This window comes from Dasypus novemcinctus, chromosome 18 (genome assembly GCF_030445035.2).
Source record: "Dasypus novemcinctus isolate mDasNov1 chromosome 18, mDasNov1.1.hap2, whole genome shotgun sequence".
Lineage (NCBI taxonomy): Eukaryota > Metazoa > Chordata > Mammalia > Cingulata > Dasypodidae > Dasypus > Dasypus novemcinctus.
This window is the reverse complement of record NC_080690.1, coordinates 56,326,904-56,344,262: the sequence shown is the minus strand read 5'-3', so window position 1 is coordinate 56,344,262 and position 17,359 is coordinate 56,326,904. Positions and strand designations below refer to the sequence as shown.

General features: G+C 39.6%; 1 protein-coding gene and 1 long non-coding RNA gene across 12 annotated transcripts in view; one reads left to right on the top strand and one right to left on the bottom strand.

Moving 5' to 3' along the window:
- Positions 1–335, bottom strand: part of ZNF568 (zinc finger protein 568) — a 115,017-nt gene extending 114,682 nt beyond the window's left edge. For 2 of the 11 annotated variants that reach the window (XM_071209544.1, XM_058279298.2), the window contains exon 1: positions 120–267. Coding sequence is in view for 4 of the 11 variants with exons in the window: in XM_058279295.2 (XP_058135278.1) it covers positions 120–269 (150 nt within the window). In the remaining 7 variants the exon portion in view is untranslated. Of the gene's footprint in view, positions 1–119 lie in introns of all 11 variants that reach the window. The other 9 variants (XM_071209548.1, XM_058279295.2, XM_058279297.2 and 6 more) reach the window with 9 other exon arrangements.
- Positions 336–465: 130 nt separating this feature from the next.
- LOC101441652 (uncharacterized) overlaps positions 466–17,359 on the top strand; it is a 57,986-nt gene continuing 41,092 nt past the window's right edge. Inside the window, exons 1-2 of the long non-coding RNA XR_011646436.1 lie at positions 466–612; positions 1,134–1,294. This is a non-coding gene — a long non-coding RNA (uncharacterized lncRNA). The remainder of the gene's footprint in view (positions 613–1,133; positions 1,295–17,359) is intronic.

Here is a 17,359-nt window from a genome sequence, read left to right as displayed (position 1 = left end):
CCGCTACTCGGGACACTCGCGGCCTCCTCAGAGGCTCCGCCCGACCCGCTGCACGGCTGGCCGAGTCCAGGCCTTTCGAACCCCTCCCCCAGCGCCCGTGCAAGCTGCGTCAGGGTCACCTGCAAGAAATGCTCGAAAGCGTGTCCCAGCGTGCAGTTTCTAGGAGGTTTAGGGAAGGAAACCCGAAAGCAAGCCCGGGCCAGATGCAGTAACAGCGTACCCTCGCTCAGTACCCGCCTCCAGGCCACCGGTCTACTACCGAACAGCATTTCCCAGAAGGCCTCGCGGTCTGACTCAATTTCCGGCCAGGACACAGTTGGTGTTTCCTGCCGGGGAGAGGGTGAGCCAGGTTCGCGAAGTAAGTTCAACCCCAGCTAGCTCAGCGTCCGCGACTGGGAACTCCGAGACTAGGCTGGATGCGGACAAGTGCAGGAACAGCTAGTATGGGTGGGCCCAGGCTATGTTCAGAGAAAAATTGGCCGGCCGTACGCCATCTTGTCGACCGGAAGTTCAGCTCAGGACCACATTTCCCAGAACTCCCAGCGAGCCGTTGCTCTTCTCGCAGGAACTTGACCATTTCGTCACTCCTGGCGGAACCGTTAGATGCACTAGGTGAGCGATCGCTGGGCCCGCAGGAGCCCGTTCGGCTCTACAGGTTCCTACCTGGGGATATCGGAAAGGCCTGAGATATGACAGCTGGGGCCTGGGGCCTGTGCGGCAGGAAGAGGGAAAGCTGTAGAATTTTCTGTGAGAAGAGATTGCAGTGTATATAACCATGTGCTGATACGGGATGCCTGTGATTGTGGAGATGTGATTGTGTGTGACTCTAAGACACTGTAAGGTACCTGCAACTGTGCGAGTAACTGTGTGTCCCGTGGTATGTGTGTAATGCAAACCTGAGACCATGTGTGGCTATGTGTGCGGGTGTGGCGCGACTACGATTGTTCAGTGTAACTATGCATGTCGCCCTTTAAGTATGACTGTGCCTACTATATATATATGAGGTACTGTGGAGGGTCGGGAGAAGGGGATATGAAGCTCCTTTCATCTGTGCGATTGTGACTCAAGAACTCTGTGACCTCACCCTTGACCTGAAACACTGGGATTGGACAGGATGCGCCATTTTCTTCCAGTTTCCATTCCCTGTGCGTGGTGCTGATGGGGAAAGGGGTGACCTCGTACCTGACCAGATTGGGCACCAAGAAACACCTGCCCCAGTTCTTCCTTTCTCCATGTGAGGGCCCCAGAAGAGGAGGGACGGATGGATGATGAACTCCTACAAGCAATGTCCAAGGTGTGTTGCGATTTCCTCTTTCCGTTCCTTCTGAAAATTCTTGCTTAATTAAAGATACTTTATTTGTTTATAATTTCTCCATTGCTTTTCCCGGGCGGCGACGGGGTTTCTGGACTACACCCCAGGGCCAGGAGTGGTCGTATCCCCTCCTCTCTTTAATCCCGCTGTAATCAGTAAAGGCCGGTTTGTGCATATATATATATATATATATATACATACACACACACACACATATATATATATAAAATTTCTCCATTGGACAAAAGCATAGTTGGGCCTGGTATTAAAACCCAATACCCACCACATGCCTAATGTTCATTTATTAGGAAAATGGATCCACTTCTTTGCGCTTTCTTCTTTTTTAAATGCATTATTATGATATTGAAATAAAAGTATGATTATTTTAGAGATTTTGAAAATACAGTATTACAAAGAAGAAAATAAATAAAGCTACTTAGAAATAACCAGTGTTAATATTTTGGTGTGTAGTGCCATTGTTTTTTTAAATTCACATTATACTTCACTTACTATTTAATAGCCTACTTTTCACTAAAGAAGTTAGTAAATTTTCTCCCATGTCATTAAATAAGTCACCTTTGTAAATAACATTTTTCAAAGATTGTATGAGTGAGTATGGTATATATTTTTCTTTTTTATGGTATAATATGCATACATATGGAAAGCTTATGCAAATATGTATAGTTTAACAAATAATTATAAAGGGAACTCCTAAATAACAAACTCAGATCAGTTGTGTCAGATTATTTAATCTTTGCCAAATGTGGTGGGTGCTTATTGATTGATACGTGTGTGTATTGTGTACATATGTAGGTATATATATATTCACCAGTTTTTTACTAGCTTATCTCTCATTGATTGACAGGACAGGAGCCAGTGTAGCTCAGTGACTGAGTACTGGCTTCCCACATTTGAGGTCCTGGGTTCAATCCTCAGCCCTGGTACCTCTGAAAAAAAAGACACAGGTCTTTGTTATACAATCTGGGTCAGGTCCTTTATTTTATTTTATTTTTAACAAATTAATTTTATTGATACATATTAATAAAGCATGCAATTCATCCAAACTGTACAATCAGTGGTATTTGGTATAATCACGTAACTATACATTTATCACTTCAGTCATTCTTAGAGCATTTTCATTTTTTCAATAATAATAATTTTTAAAAGCAAGAAAATTCTTCACTCAATCGTTCTGTTATGTTGTACATAGCTGCTATTTCTGGCTATTCTTGCACAATTATTTATTAAACAGTATTATTAAGATATATTCACATACCATACAATCTTAAGTGTATAATTAAAAAAAATAAAATAAGACGAAAAAGAAAAAAAGTATATAATCAGTGGCTTTTAGTGTAATCACAATGTTGTGCATTCATCATCACAAAAAATTTTAGAATTATTTCATTACTCCAAAAAGAAAAATTCCACACCCCTTAACATGCCCTCCCTAGCACTACATAAGCATTAATCAAATTTCATCTGTATAAATTGACTTATATTTAAATTTTATAAAAATAGAATCATACAACATGTTACAATATATTTAGTTCATAGTAATGCAATCATACAGTATTTGTCTGGCTTGCTTTACTCAACATAATGTCCTCCAGTTTCATCCATATTGTCATATGCTTTACGACTTCATGTCATATGCATACACCACAGTTTGTTGAACATTTGTGTGTGTGTGTGGTTTTTTTTTTTGCCATTTGTATTTCTTCTTTGCACAAATATCTGTTCAAGTCTTTTGCCCACTTTTAATCAGGACATTTATCTTTTTATTGTTGAGTTGTAACATCTCTTTGTGTATCATGTTAAACCCTTATCAGACATGTGATTTCCAAATACTTTCTTCCATTGAGTTGGCTGCCTTTTCACACTTTTGACAAAGTTCTGTGAGGTACAAAAGTGCTTGAGTTTGAGGAAGTCCCATTTATCTATTTTTTTCTTTTGCCTCTTGTGCTTTGGGTGTAAGGTCCAAGAAACCACCACCTACCACAGGTTCTTTCAGATGTTTGCCTACATTTTCTTCTAGTAATTTTATGTTCCTGCCTTTTATATTTAGATCTTTTTATATTTAGATCTTTGATCCATTTTGAGTTGATTCTTATATAGGGAGTGAGATAGCAGTCCTCTTTCATTCTCTTGGTTATAGATAGCCAGTTCTCCCAGCACCATTTGTTGAAGAGACTGTTTTGTCCCATTAACATGGCCTTGGTAGGTTTGTCAAAAACCAGTGGAACATAGAGGTGAGGGTTTATTTCTGTGTATCTGTCTTTCTGCCAGTACCATGCTGTTTTGATGACTGTAGCTTTGTAATATGTTTCAAGGGTGAAAATCCTCCCATGTTGCTCTTCTTCTTCAGAATGCTTTTGGCTATTTGGTTGCACTTTCCCTTCCAAATGTATTTGGTAATGGCCTTTTCTATTTCTGTAAAGTAGACTGTTAGAATTTTGATTGGTATTGCATTGAATCTATGAATCAGTTTGGGTATGATTGACATCTTCATGATATTTAGTCTTCCAATCCATGAACACGGAATGGCTTTCCATTTGTTAGGTCTTCACTGATTTCTTTTAGCATTGTTTTTTATTTTTGTTCATATAGGTCCTGGGCTTCTCTGGTTAAATTGACTCCTAGGTATTTGAGCCTTTTTGTTGCTGTGGTAAATGGAATATTTTCCCTGATTTCCTCCTCAGATTATTGTTCTGAATATGTCAGTTAGGTCTACCTCGTTTATCATATTGTTCAAGTTCTCTGTTTCCTTGTTGATTTTCTGTCTAGCTGTCTGTCTAATGATGTAAGTGGTATGTTGACGTCTCCACCAATTTTTGTAGAGAAGTCTATTTCTCCTTTCAGTTTTGACAGAGTTGTCTCATACATTTTGGGCACCCTGGTTAATGCGTATATATTTATGACTGTTACTTCTTGGTTGATTGTACCTTTTATTAATATATAATGGTCTTTTGCATCTCTTATACCTTTCTTGCATTTAAAGTCTGTATTATTCAATGTTAGTATAGCTACCCCCACTCTTTTTTGGTTACTATTTGCATGGAATATCTTTTTCCATTCTTTATCTCACAGCTTATTTGAATCCCTGGATCTAAGGTAAGTCTCTTGTAGACAGCATATGAAAGGCTCATGTTTTTTATCCATTCTGTCAGCCTATATATATTTTTAAAATTTATTTATTTCTTCCCACCCTTCTAGTTTATTCGCGCTCACTGTCTGCTTCTCTGCGTTTATTCACTCTGTGTTCTCCTGTGTCTGCTTTTCTTCTCTTTACATGGCACCAAGAACTGATCCTGGGGCCTTCTGGAGTGGAAGAGAGGTGCTCAATATCTCGTGCATCTCAGCTCCCTGGTCTGCTGTGTCTCCTATTGTCTCTCCTCTATCTCTTTTTGTTGCATCATCTTGCTGTGCCACCACTCCACCCGAGAATCGAACCCTGGACCTCCTATATGGTAGACGGGAGCCCAATCACTTGAGCCACATCCGTTTTCTATCCTATATCTTTTGACTGGGGAGTTTAATCCATTCACATTCAATGATATTACTGTAAATGCATTATTTAATCCACCATTTTGTTCTTTGGTTTTCATATGTTGTATATTTTTGTCTGTTTTTCTACTCTTTTGATTATCCTTTCTTCTATTCTTTCTTCTATTTTCTCCTTGTATTAGTCAGCCAAAGGGGTGCTGATGCAAAATACCAGAAATTGGTTGGTTTTTATAAAGGATATTTATTTGAGGTAGAAATTTACAGTTACCAGGCCACAAAGCGTGAGTTACTTCCCTCACCAGTCTACTGCCATAAAATGGAGCAAGATGGTCTCCAACATCTGCATGGATTCAGGCTTCCTGGGTTCCTCTTCCCAGGGAATGCTTCTCTCCAGGCTCAGGGTTCCTCTCTTCCCAGGGCTTGCTTGTCTCTGGGCTCCAGGTTCCTCTCTTCCTGGGGTTTGCTTCTCTCTGGGCTCAGCTGTTGTGCTAACTCTGCAAGGCCAGCTGAAGACTATCAGGCAAATTACTCTGTCTCTCCCCCTGAGTCTTCTGCCATGTGTAAGGAGCCGTCTCTATTCCTCTCCTGTGTGTTCACTTCCTGGGCTCCAGCTTAAAACTCCAGCATCAAAAAACTTCAACTCTGTCCTTTGCCATGGCTTTTATCTGTGAGTTCCTACCCACCAAGAGGTGGGGGACTCAACACCCTACTGGCCCAATCAAAACCCTAATCATAATTTAATCACACCCAGGTACAAAACAGTTTACAAGCATAATCCAATATCTATTTTTGGAATTCATAACTATATCTAACTGCTACACTCCTCCAAGCCTCTCTATCCTGTTTTTTTTTTTTTTTTTTTCTTTCAGGCTCTAAGGATTCCTTTAATATTTCCTGCAATGGTGGATTCTTTTTTACAAAGTCTCTGTGAATATTTCATACTCACCTTCATATTTGAAGGATAGTTTTGCTGGGTAAATAATTCTTCCCTAGCAGTTTTTCTCTTCCAGTATCCTAACTGTTTCATACCACTGTCTTCTTGCCTCCATGGTTTCTGATAAGAAATCTGAACTAAGTCTTACTGGGCACTGTTGAATACAATGGTTTCTTCCTTGCTGCTCTCAGAATTTTCTCTTTATCTTTGATATTTGACATTCTTAGTAATATATGTCTTGGTCTATTTAGATTTATTTTGGACATGTAAGTTCATTTTTTTAGTGAGAGTTGGGAAATTTTCTCCTGTTATTTCCTCAAATATTCTTTCTACCCCCTTCCCTTCTCTTCTCCTTCTGGAACTCCCATGACACGTATGTTATTGTGTCTCATGTTGTCATTCAACTCCCTGAGCCTTGCTCAATTTTTTCGCATTCATTTCTTTCTGTTTTTTTCTCTTCAATTTCAGCTGTTCTGTCTTCAGTACCCCTTATTCTTTCTTTTATCATTTCGAGTCTACTGTTGTATGCCTCTAATGTGTTTTTTATCTCACCTAGCTTGCCTTTCATTCCCATGAACTCTGTTACTTTTCTGTTTGGGATTTCAAATTCTTCTTTTTGCTCACTCAATCTTCTTGATGTTGTTTATCTCTTTAGCCATATTGTCTTTCAACTCATTAACTTGCTTTTGGAAATTTGTGTGCATCTTGTTAATTAGTTCTCTCAGATCTTGCATCTTTTCTGGGACTTTGATATATTCCTTTTCTTGGGCCATGTCTTCATTTTCTTAGTATGGCTTGTAATTTTTTTTTTTAAGATTTATTTATTTTTATTTGTTTCTCTCCCCTTCCTCCTCCTCCCCTGTTGTCTGCTCTCTGTGTCCATTTGCTGTGTGTTCTTCTGTGTCCGCTTGCATTCTTGTCAGTGGCACTGGGAACCTGTGTCTCTCTTTGTTGCGTCATCTTGCTGCGTCAGCTCTCCATGTGTACGGTGCCACTCCTGGGCAGGCTGCACTTTTCTCACATGGGGCAGCTCTCCTTGCAGGGCACACCCCTTGCACGTGGGGCTTCCCTACGCAGGGGACACCCCTGCATGGTATGGCACTCCTTGTGTGCATCAGCACTACACATGGGCCAGCTCATCACATGGGTCAGGAAGCCCTGGGTTTGAACCCTGGACCTCCCATATGGTAGACAGACACTCTATCAGTTTAGCCAAATCTGCCTCCCTATGATTTTTTTTTTTATGTCTAAGCATCTGATTAGGATGATAGTTTACTCAGATGCTCAATTTATCTGTTTTGTAGGGTTTAGTGGCAGGAAACTGTGTTTTTACTGCTGCTCTTTTATTCTACATTCAACTTGTTCTGGGTTTTTAGAATGCTGTGAGTTACTCACATCTGGGGCCTGGACCCAGTTATGGGTTGCAGACCTGTTTCTTAGGGCCTTGGTTACAGTGGCAGTAAATGCCGGAAAAACCGCATTTATTTTTCATTTCCTCACTTGCACTTCTTTGGTTTGCCAGCAGATGGTGCACTTTGGTGACCCTCTCAATTCAGTGCCTGGTGCAAGTGTATTTGTTGCAACATGGACTTAATCAGTGTGAGAGGTTCCTGCCTGGAGGTTAAGAGCCTTGTAATTCAAACTCTCTCTGAGATGGTTCTCTTGCCTTCTGTGACAACCCCCTCTCTTTTCTCAGGTAGAAATAATTTCCCTCTGCGTCCTCAGTAGTCAGTCCCTGTTAGTAGAGTGGGAGATAAGATGCTCAGGTCTCTTTAATCCCATATCTCTTTAGTCCCAAGCTGGCTCCCAAGGCACACAGTGGTGCAGCCCCACCTGGCCTGGAGAGGCTTGTGGAACTCAGCACACCAAATGTGTGGGTCAAAAGCTGAGTCAGTCTCAGGCTGTGTCCCTCTCTCTCCCCTTTCCTGGGGAGATGTGTCCTCAATAATCAGTCTCAAAAGAGAGGGAGATTGAGAGGGCCAGATCTCTAGTCCCGTGCCAGCTCCCAGGGCAAACTATGGCCTGGCCACACCCGGCCTGGAAGAGGTAGTGGGACACAGCAGACCCAATTTGTGGGTCAAAAGCTGAGTCAGCCTTAGGTTGTGTCCCTTTATCTCACCTTTCCTGGGGTAGTGGATCCCTGGAAGCCCCTTTGTAGCTGGCCCTTAGGCCTGAGAACTCTGAAGTGTCTTTAGTGTGGGGAGGGTGCTGGCAGTAGCAGGTGTTGCTTTCAGCTCACAGTTTTGCCGCCTCAATTCTTTTCCTTTGTCCCTCCTTCTTCTGGGTAGTGTCCAGTGTAAACTTTTTAGCCTGCCCTCTAGCTATTTTTATGGGAGAGAAGAGAGTCCTGTGTCTCTAGTCCGCCATTTTCCTGTAAGTCTCCCAGGTCCTATTATTACTGGATTTGGTTGAGGTTCTTGGCTATGCTGCAGAAATGAATTTCAAGAGCACACCAGGTGAGTTAGGCCAGGAATTTATTTAGGTAGGGAGGGAAGAGAAATGGGAGAAAATAACAGCAGGGGTCCCAGGTAGAGAGGAAGGGGCTGAAAAGTGATAAAGAGGGCTGATTTACAGGCTACAATTCCCCATTATAAGTTAGAAACCCCCAGGTTTACTTGCGTGGCCACATGGCAGAGGAAAAATGGCAACAGCGGCACACAGAGGGCAAGAACGGACCCAGAGGCAAGAGAGCTGAGTGCATGTGTGCTCTCAAGCCTGTGCCTGGCTTTTAAACTGTTAATTATTTCACCCCTTTGCTAATGGCAGGGGAGAGGTTCCAGCTGTTTGCTGTTTTGATTGATCACCCCACCTGTCAATCCCCCAGTGAGAACCCAATGATAAAGTCCTTGGGGAATATCCATGGCTTTTCCTTGCTTCCAGAAGAAGTCTTTGTTATGGATAGCAGAATCTTGGGGGTGGGGGTCTTCCAGCAGCCATCTTGGGGGTTACTGATGTCCATGTGAACACTCTGCCAGGTTCCAGACCCATCTATTGATTCCCTGTCTCACTAGCCTGCTTCACTTTATTGTATTTTTCGACTATTTGAATTGATTTATCACTTCCTTTAAAGTGGTTTTATAAGCAAAAATCCTAATTCTAACAACATCAAGTGTAAGAATTTTTTCCCATTATGGTAAGTGGTTTGTATATCTTATTTAAAGAACCCTTCCCTGTCCTAAGGTCATGCACATGTTTTCCTATATTTATGCTTAAAATTTTGCCTTTCCATTTAGTTATTTTACTATAACTCCTCTCCTTTGAAGGAAACCTGTCTTTTCTTCCTCTTTCCTCGTTTTTTTTGTTTTGTTTTTGTTTTGTTTTGTTTAAAGATTTATTTATTTTGTATTTATTTCTCTCCCTTCCCCCACACCCCAGTTGTCTGTTCTCTGTGTCGATTTGCTGTGTTCTTTTGTGTCCGCCTCTCTTCTTGTCAGCGGCATGGGAATCTGTGTCTTTTTGTTGCATCATCTTGCTGTGTCAGCTCTCCGTGTGTGTGGCACCACTCCTTGGCAGGCTGGACTTTTTCTTTTGTGCTGGGCGGCTCTCCTTACGGGGCGCACTTTTTGCGCATGGGGCATGGATATCCAATAGACAGTCTTGTTTATTGAAAAGACTGTTCTTTTCCTACTCTTTCTAGAGCCACTATTGTCATAAATCACGTGTTTTTGTATCTGTGATTCTGTCTCTGGTCTCTATTCTGTTCCACTGGATTACTTGTCTGTCCTTGTCCCAATACTGTAGTATGTAATGTCTTTTTTTTTTAAAGATTCATTTATTTATTTATTTCTCTCCCCTCCTCGGTTGTCTGTTCTCTATGTCTATTTGCTGCGTATTCTTCTTTTGTCCGCTTCTGTTGTTGTCAGCGGCACGGGAATCTGTGTTTCTTTTTGTTGCGTCATCTTGCTGTGTCTGCTCTCTGTGTGCGGCGCCATTCCTGGGCAGGCCGCACTTTCTTTCATGCTGGGTGGCTCTCCTTACAGGGCGCGCTCCTTGCCCATGGGGACACCCCCACATGACACACAGCACTCCTTACGTGCACCAGCACTGTGCTTGGGCCAGCTCATCACATGGGTCAGGAGGCCCTAGGTTTGAACCTTCCATGTGGAAGGCGGATGCCCTATACGTTGGGCAAAATCCGCTTCCCATCCTCTGTATACCCTTGACCTCAATAGTACTATTCATGATCTCTTTTTCCCCTACATTTTTATAATTAATTTTTCTTTACAGTTAAAAATCACAGTTTTTATATTGAAAAAGAACAGGGTTTTTTTTTTTATTCTGTACCTCCCACCTTCATTATCGCAGCCCCTTAGAGTCAACAAATTTGAACTCTTAGGTTGATACTTCTGGTACTTCACTTCATATTTTGAACAGTGTGCTTATTTTATCCTCTTGTGGTATATTAAATTGAAAAAGTATTTCTTTTTGTCTTGTTCTAGTCATTGAGCGCCAGGTTCCCACAACCACATAGTTCTTGATTCTATCAATTTCTACAGTTTATATTATAATTTTACAAATATTGTTATAACTTTTCCTATGTTAGCTCCTAATATGCCTTCTCACTTTTGGTATGCATCACTCCCATTTTTAATGCAATTTGTAATTTCTGTTTTGATATCTTTGTTAAATAAGAATCGTTTAAGAGTGTTTTCATATTTTCTTCTTAAGATCAAACCCAAAATTAGAATAAAGGAGTCAAATCTGAGATGTCTTTTATACCTAAACTGTTTTCAGATCTTGTTACAACTAATTCACATCCCATCGTATCTCTGCTACCATTATTCCCAGATAGTCTCAACTACTCATTATTTATAGTTTTTAACCACGGAGAAATCTAAGAGGAATTAGTATTTTAACAGACATGTGATATGATCTCCTTTTCCTGTCCAAATCTTTTTCCAACCTTTATAAAGGGACAAAAATGAATGTTTGTTTACATCACCCAAACGTATAACCACATTAAAAAATAATGAGGCGCACATTAAATAATGACACAATATGTATTAAAACTATACTTGGGGACCAATATGTTTATTTCAGCAATTATCTAGGGTTCCAAAAATTATCTATTAATTATTCTTCAAGGTCTTAGAGTTAACTAAGACTTTTGGCTGTTAGATTTAAGCTGGCACAGTACACAGTAACCTTGTTATTTTTTTTTTTTTTTCAAAGTAATGGTCATCAGCTGATATCGGTAAGATATACTTTTTTTTTTTTTTTTAAGATTTATTTTATTTATTTATTTCTCTCCCCTTCCCCCCTGCCCCGGTTGTCTGTTCTCTGTGTCCATTTGCTGCATCTTCTTCGTCCGCTTCTGTTGTCAGTGGCACGGGAATCTGTGTTTCTTTTTGTTGCGTCATCTTGTTGTGTCAGCTCTCTGTGTGGACGGCACCATTCTTAGGCAGGCTGTACTTTCTTTCATGCTGGGCAGCTCTCCTTACGGGGCGCACTCCTTGCACATGGGGCTCCCCTACACGGGTGACACCCCTGCGTGGCAGGGCACTCCTTGTGCGCATCAGCACTGCACATGGGCCAGCCCCACACGGGTCAAGTAGGCCTGGGGTTTGAACCGTGGACCTCCAATGTGGTAGACGGATACCCTAACCACTGTGCCAAGTCCGCTTCCCCTTGTTAACTTTTGATATTAAAAAATTTGACAGAATTATAATTCAATTTAGTTTAACACAATTTTACATTTTTTATCATCTTTAATCTTAATACTTTATGCAGATAAAATGAGGTAGATATATAACTATAATAAAACCAAAATTATTAAATCTGGTTTGTCAGAGACTGATCCCTTGACACTTGGTTAAATTAAATTTTTTTAAATTTTGAACTTGTGGGGAGGAAAGTTTGTTTATTATTTTTATGCCTAGCATATTCAAAATAATAGATGTGCTCTTTACCTGCTTTCTGTGATGAGAGTTGAATAACCCACAGTCCTCTACAGAAAAGTTGGCCAGCCTCTGTTCTACAGGAACCATACTACAGATCCTTTATTTATTATTTTGTTAACAGCTTTATTGAGATATAATTCATATACTATACAATTCATCCATTAAAGTGTACTAGTCACTGGTTTTTAGCATATTTCAAGTTGTGTAACCATCACTACAATGAAGTTTAGAACATTTTCATCGCCCCAAAAAGAAACCTCATTGCCCCAGACTCCCCAACCCTCCCTAGCTCTAGGCAACCATTCATCTAGTTTCTGTCTCTGCATTTACCTACTCTAGACATTTCATTAAAATGGAATCATATGTGCACTTTTGTGACTGCCTTTCATTTAGCATGTTTTCAAGGTTCATCCACGTGGTAGCATGCATTAGTACTTAATTCCTTTTTTATGGCTGAAAATATTCCATTATATGGATATACTACATTTTATTTATACATTCACCAATCAGTGGACATTGAGATTGTTTCTACTTTTTTAGCTAGTTGAATAATACAATTATGAACATTCATATGTCCAAGTTTTTTTTAATTATTTCTTTTTTTTTTTTTTTAGGTGATACTGGGGATTGAACCCAGGACTTTGTACATGCAAAGCAGGTGCTCAACCACTGAGCTACACCTGCTCCGCTATTTGTTTTTAATTAATTTTTTGCTGGAGCAGTTGTAGGTTTACAGAAATATGCATAAAATACAGAGTTCCCATATACCACTCTATTATTAACTCCTTGTATTAGTGGGATACATTTGTTATAATTCATGAAAGACATTTATTATTGTACTGTTAACTATAGTTCATTGTTTACAATAGAGTTCACTGTGTTGTACAAAAATTTGTATTCTAGTAACATATATATGACCTGCAAATTCCCCTTTTCAACCACATTCACGTATATAATTCAGTGTTGTTAATTTATTGTGCTACTATCACCATCATCTATTAACAAAAATTGACAACCCAAATAGAAATTCTGAACAATTTAAGCATTAACTCCCCAATCCCTATCCCCAACCCAGGCCCTGGTAACCTGTATTCTGACTCTATGAGTTTTATTATTTTATATCAATGAACTCATACAATATTTGTCCTTTTATGTCCAGTTTATGTCCTCAACATTATGTCTTCAAGGCTCATCCAAGCTGTCACATGTATCAGAACTTCATTCCTTTTTTATGCTGAATAATACTCCATTGTAAGTATATAACACATTTTGTTTATCCATTCATCATTCGGCAGCCACTTGGGTTGCTTCCATCTTTTGGCTGAATAATACTCCTTTTTTATGCTGAATAATACTCCATTGTAAGTATATAACACATTTTCTTTATCCATCATTTGGCAGCCACTTGGGTTGCTTCCATCTTTTGGCAATTGTGAATAATGCCGCTCTGAACATTGGTGTGCAAAGATTATTCACATCTCGGCTTCAGTTCTTTGGAGTATATACCTAGTAGTAGGATTGCCAGGTCATATGGTAATAATTCTATACTTAGTTTTTTGAGGAACTGCCAAACTGTCTTCCATACAGGCTGCACCATATTACATTCCCACCAGCACTAAATGTTTCTATTTCTCTACATCCTTTCTAACACTTGGAACTTTGTTTTTTTTTAAGATTAGCTATCCTAGTGAGTGTGAAATGGTATCTTGTGGCTTTGGTTTGCATTTTCTGAACAGTTAATGATATTGAGCATTTTTTTCATATGCTTTTTAGCCATTTGTATATCTTCTTTGGAGAAATATCCCTTCCCTTTTTAAAACAAATTAACTTTATTGATAATATTAATAAAGCATACAGTTTATTCAAAGTGTACAATCAATGGTATTTGGTATAATTACATGGTTGTGTATTCATCACCTCAGTCATTATTAGAGCATTTTCATTATTTCAATAATAATAAACAAAAAACAAACAAGAAAATTCTTCACCTCTCAATCTCTCTGTTTCCCCTGCTGTACATAGCTGCTGTTTCTGGCTATTCTTGCACAATTATTTATTTATTAAGCAGTTTTACTGAGATATATTCACATATCATACAATCTATTCAAAGTATATAATCAATGGCTTTTAGTATAAACACAAATGTTGTGTATTCATCACCATAAAATATTTTCATACAGTTTCACTGCTCCAAAATGAAAAAGTTCACACCCCTTAGCAGTCCTTCCACAGCCCTACATGACCACTAATTTAATTTCATCTTTGTAAATTGATATATTCTAACATTTTATATAAATGGAATCATACAATATGTAGTACTTTGTGTCTGGTTTCTTTCATTTACCATAATGGTTTTTTTGTCTGATATTAACATCTTATAGTATTAATATTTGTTTAGTTTCAAAGAAAGAACACCATCTTGTATATACAGTTTTACCCGTATTCATATTTCACATGTAATTTTACTATGCTATAAATCCAATGTTATATGTTTTAGCTTTCTTTTTAGTAATGTACATGACTTAGAGTTTCCCTTTAAACCACTTCCATACCCACATAATAGTACTGCTAGATATAAACATTATATTGGGCTTTTACATTTTCTATTCATTTCCAAAGATTAACACATATCCTTTTTACCAATTTTGCTTTAGGTGTATTTATTCCTATATTCTACCCTATTTTTTTTTTTAAGATTTATTTATTTATTTCCCTCTCCCCCTTCCTCACCCCCACTCTGCTGTTTTTGCTGTGTCCATTTGCTGTGTGATCTTCTGTATCTTTTTCTCTTTCTGCTTTCTCTTCTTGTCTTTCTCCTCTATGATTCATCAGGATTCGATCCTGGGGACCTCTGATGTGAAATTAGGTTCCTTATCAATTGCATCACCTCAGTTCCTGGTCTCTTGATGCTCCCCTTTGTCTCTCTTTTGTTGCATCATCATCTTGCTGCGTGATTCACTTGCACAGGCACTGGCTCAGTGTCCAGGTACTTGGCTTGCTGCATGGGCACTCGGCTCACCATGCGGGCACTCATGCGGGCACTCAGCTCACCATGCGGGCACTAGGCCCACCACATGGGCACTCACGCAGGCACTGGCTTGCTGCACAGGCACTGGTTCACCACATGGGCACTGGCTCACCGTGCAGGCACTCAAGTGGGCACTCAGATTGCCATGTGGGCACTCGTGCAGGCATTCGGTTCGCCACGCTGGCACTCAGCTTGCCACACAGGCACTTGGCTTGCCGTACAAGCACCCACATGGACACTCAGCTCGCTGCACAGGCACTCGGCTCATTCATTGTGTGGACACTTGGCTCATCGTGCACCCTTTCTCTTTTTCTTTCTCATCAGGAGGCCCTAGGGATCGTATGGGGGTCCTCCCATATGGTAGGTGGAGGCCTTATCACTTGAGCCACATCTGCTTCCATATTCTACCCTATTATTAACACCTTGTAATAATAATATACATTTATTCTAATTCATGGACGAACATTCTGATATTTGTACTATTGTCCAAGTTTTTTGTGGACTTATTTTCATTTCTCTCAAGTACATACCTAGGAGTAGAAATGCTGGGTTATATGATAAATCTGTGTTTAACCATTTGAAGAGTGCCAGATTGTTTTCCAAAATGACTGCACCATTTTACATTGCTACCAGCAGGTTTTGAGGATTCCAATTTCTTCACATCCTTGCCAAGTTACTATTTTCTGTTTTTTAAAATCATGGTTCCCTTAGTGGGTATGAAGTGGTTTTCAGTTGTATTCCTTAGTAACAGTGATTCTGAGCATGTTTTTATTTGCTTATTGCTCATTTGTATGTCTTCATTCAGATCCTTTTTCCATTTTTAAATTGCGTATATGATTTGCAAATACTTTCTGCCGTTCTGTGTGAGTTGTCTTTTCATTTTCTTTTTGCTTTCCTCTGAAGCACAGATATTTTTAATTTTAGTGAAATCCAATTTATCTCTTTTTTATTTGGTTGCTTGTGCTTTTGGTATGAGCTCCCTTAATTTTATTAGCCTTTTTCAGTCAAATTGATAATATTCTCTAAAGGTAGGAAAATATGTCACACTTACTGTATTGGTAGGAAACGGTTTTTCTTAATAGACAAGGAGAATTTTCAACTTTAGTTACAACCTGGCCTTGCATCAGTAAACAAAGAACTCAAGAATTCCCCATCCCAGATCTCAAACGTCTAGTTTTATTTCTAGTGGGTGTAAGGGTATTACAGACAGACCCACAAGGAAGATTTAAAAAGTTAATTCCTATAAAACTGAAACATATTTCCTTCATCCATTCAATAGAAATCACCACAAAACAAGGCTTTTAATAATTATAATATACCAGCCTTCCACAAATCAGACCAAAGCTAGATTTGGTCCAAAAACAAAACGAAAAACACATTGGGACATGGGGTGGTGGACAGAAACAGAGAGTGAATGAAAGCAGAGTTTTATTGCTGTCAGGGACTTATTTTGGCGGCCAAGGAAAGAAGACCTGCCTGGTCTTGAGCAGCACTGAGGCATTCTTTTTTTTTTTTAATAGTTTTTTTTTTTTTAATAATTTTTTTATTTTTAAAAGATACTTTGATTACATAATGTTGCATAGAACATATGTTGCATAGAACATATGCCCCACTCCCCACACCTCCCACATTTTCCCACATTGGCAACATCTTTCATTACTATGGTACATTCATTGCAATTGATAAATTTTAGAGTACTGCCAGTAAGCATAGATTATAGTTTATATTGTGGTTTACATTCTCTCCCACTCAACTCTGTAGGTTATGGCAGGATATATAAGGCATTCTTCTCTCTTTTTTTAAAATATTTATCGCCCCCCCCCCATTATTTTTGTGCTCACTATCAGCTTTCTGTGTCCATTTGTTTTGTGTTCTTCTGTGTCTGCTTGTCTTCTCTTTAGGCAGCACCAGCAACCAATCCTGGGACCTTCCGGAGTGAAAGAGAGGCACTCAGTCTTTTGCGCCACTTCAGCTCCCTGGTCTGCTGCATCTCTTATTGTCTCTCCTCTGTGTCTCTTTTTGTTATGTCATCTTGCTGTGCCAGCTCTCCACGCGGGCCAGCACTCCATGTGGACCAGTACTCTGCATGGGCCAGCACTCTACATGGGCCATCTCTCTGCTCAGGCCAGCTCACTGTGTAGGCCACCTTGCCTTCCCTAGGTGGCCCCAGGAATCAAACCCTGGACTCCCTATGTGGTAGATGGGAACCAAGTCATTTGAGCCACATCCTCTTCCCAAAGTATTCTTCTTAAACAGCACAATTTAATTTACTGCTACAAATGAGTTTTGGAATTCTCAGAGTATACTTTTCGAAATAAAAACATGGCTCTTTTATAAATATTTATTAAGCACATTTCTAGGATTCATTTAGCAAGAATGATGTCAGCAAGATCGCAGAGTTATAAGCTCCAAATACTTGCCCACTCCTCACAGAATCATTAAAAAGGAGACAGAAACTGTCAGAACCAATTTTCCCCGAAAATAGTCAAAGGTAAATAGTAACCAAATGAAAGCCGTTCATTGGTTTCCTAAAAACTGTAATTAGGCTGTTCGATGCTTTTACTTGGCCTGTTCATACCCCTCCCCTGGCTCAGATGTGTCTGTATTACAGGTCCCTGGTATCTGGTTACAGAGCAAAGAGAGCATACCTAATGCATAAATTTAATTTGTTTATATAT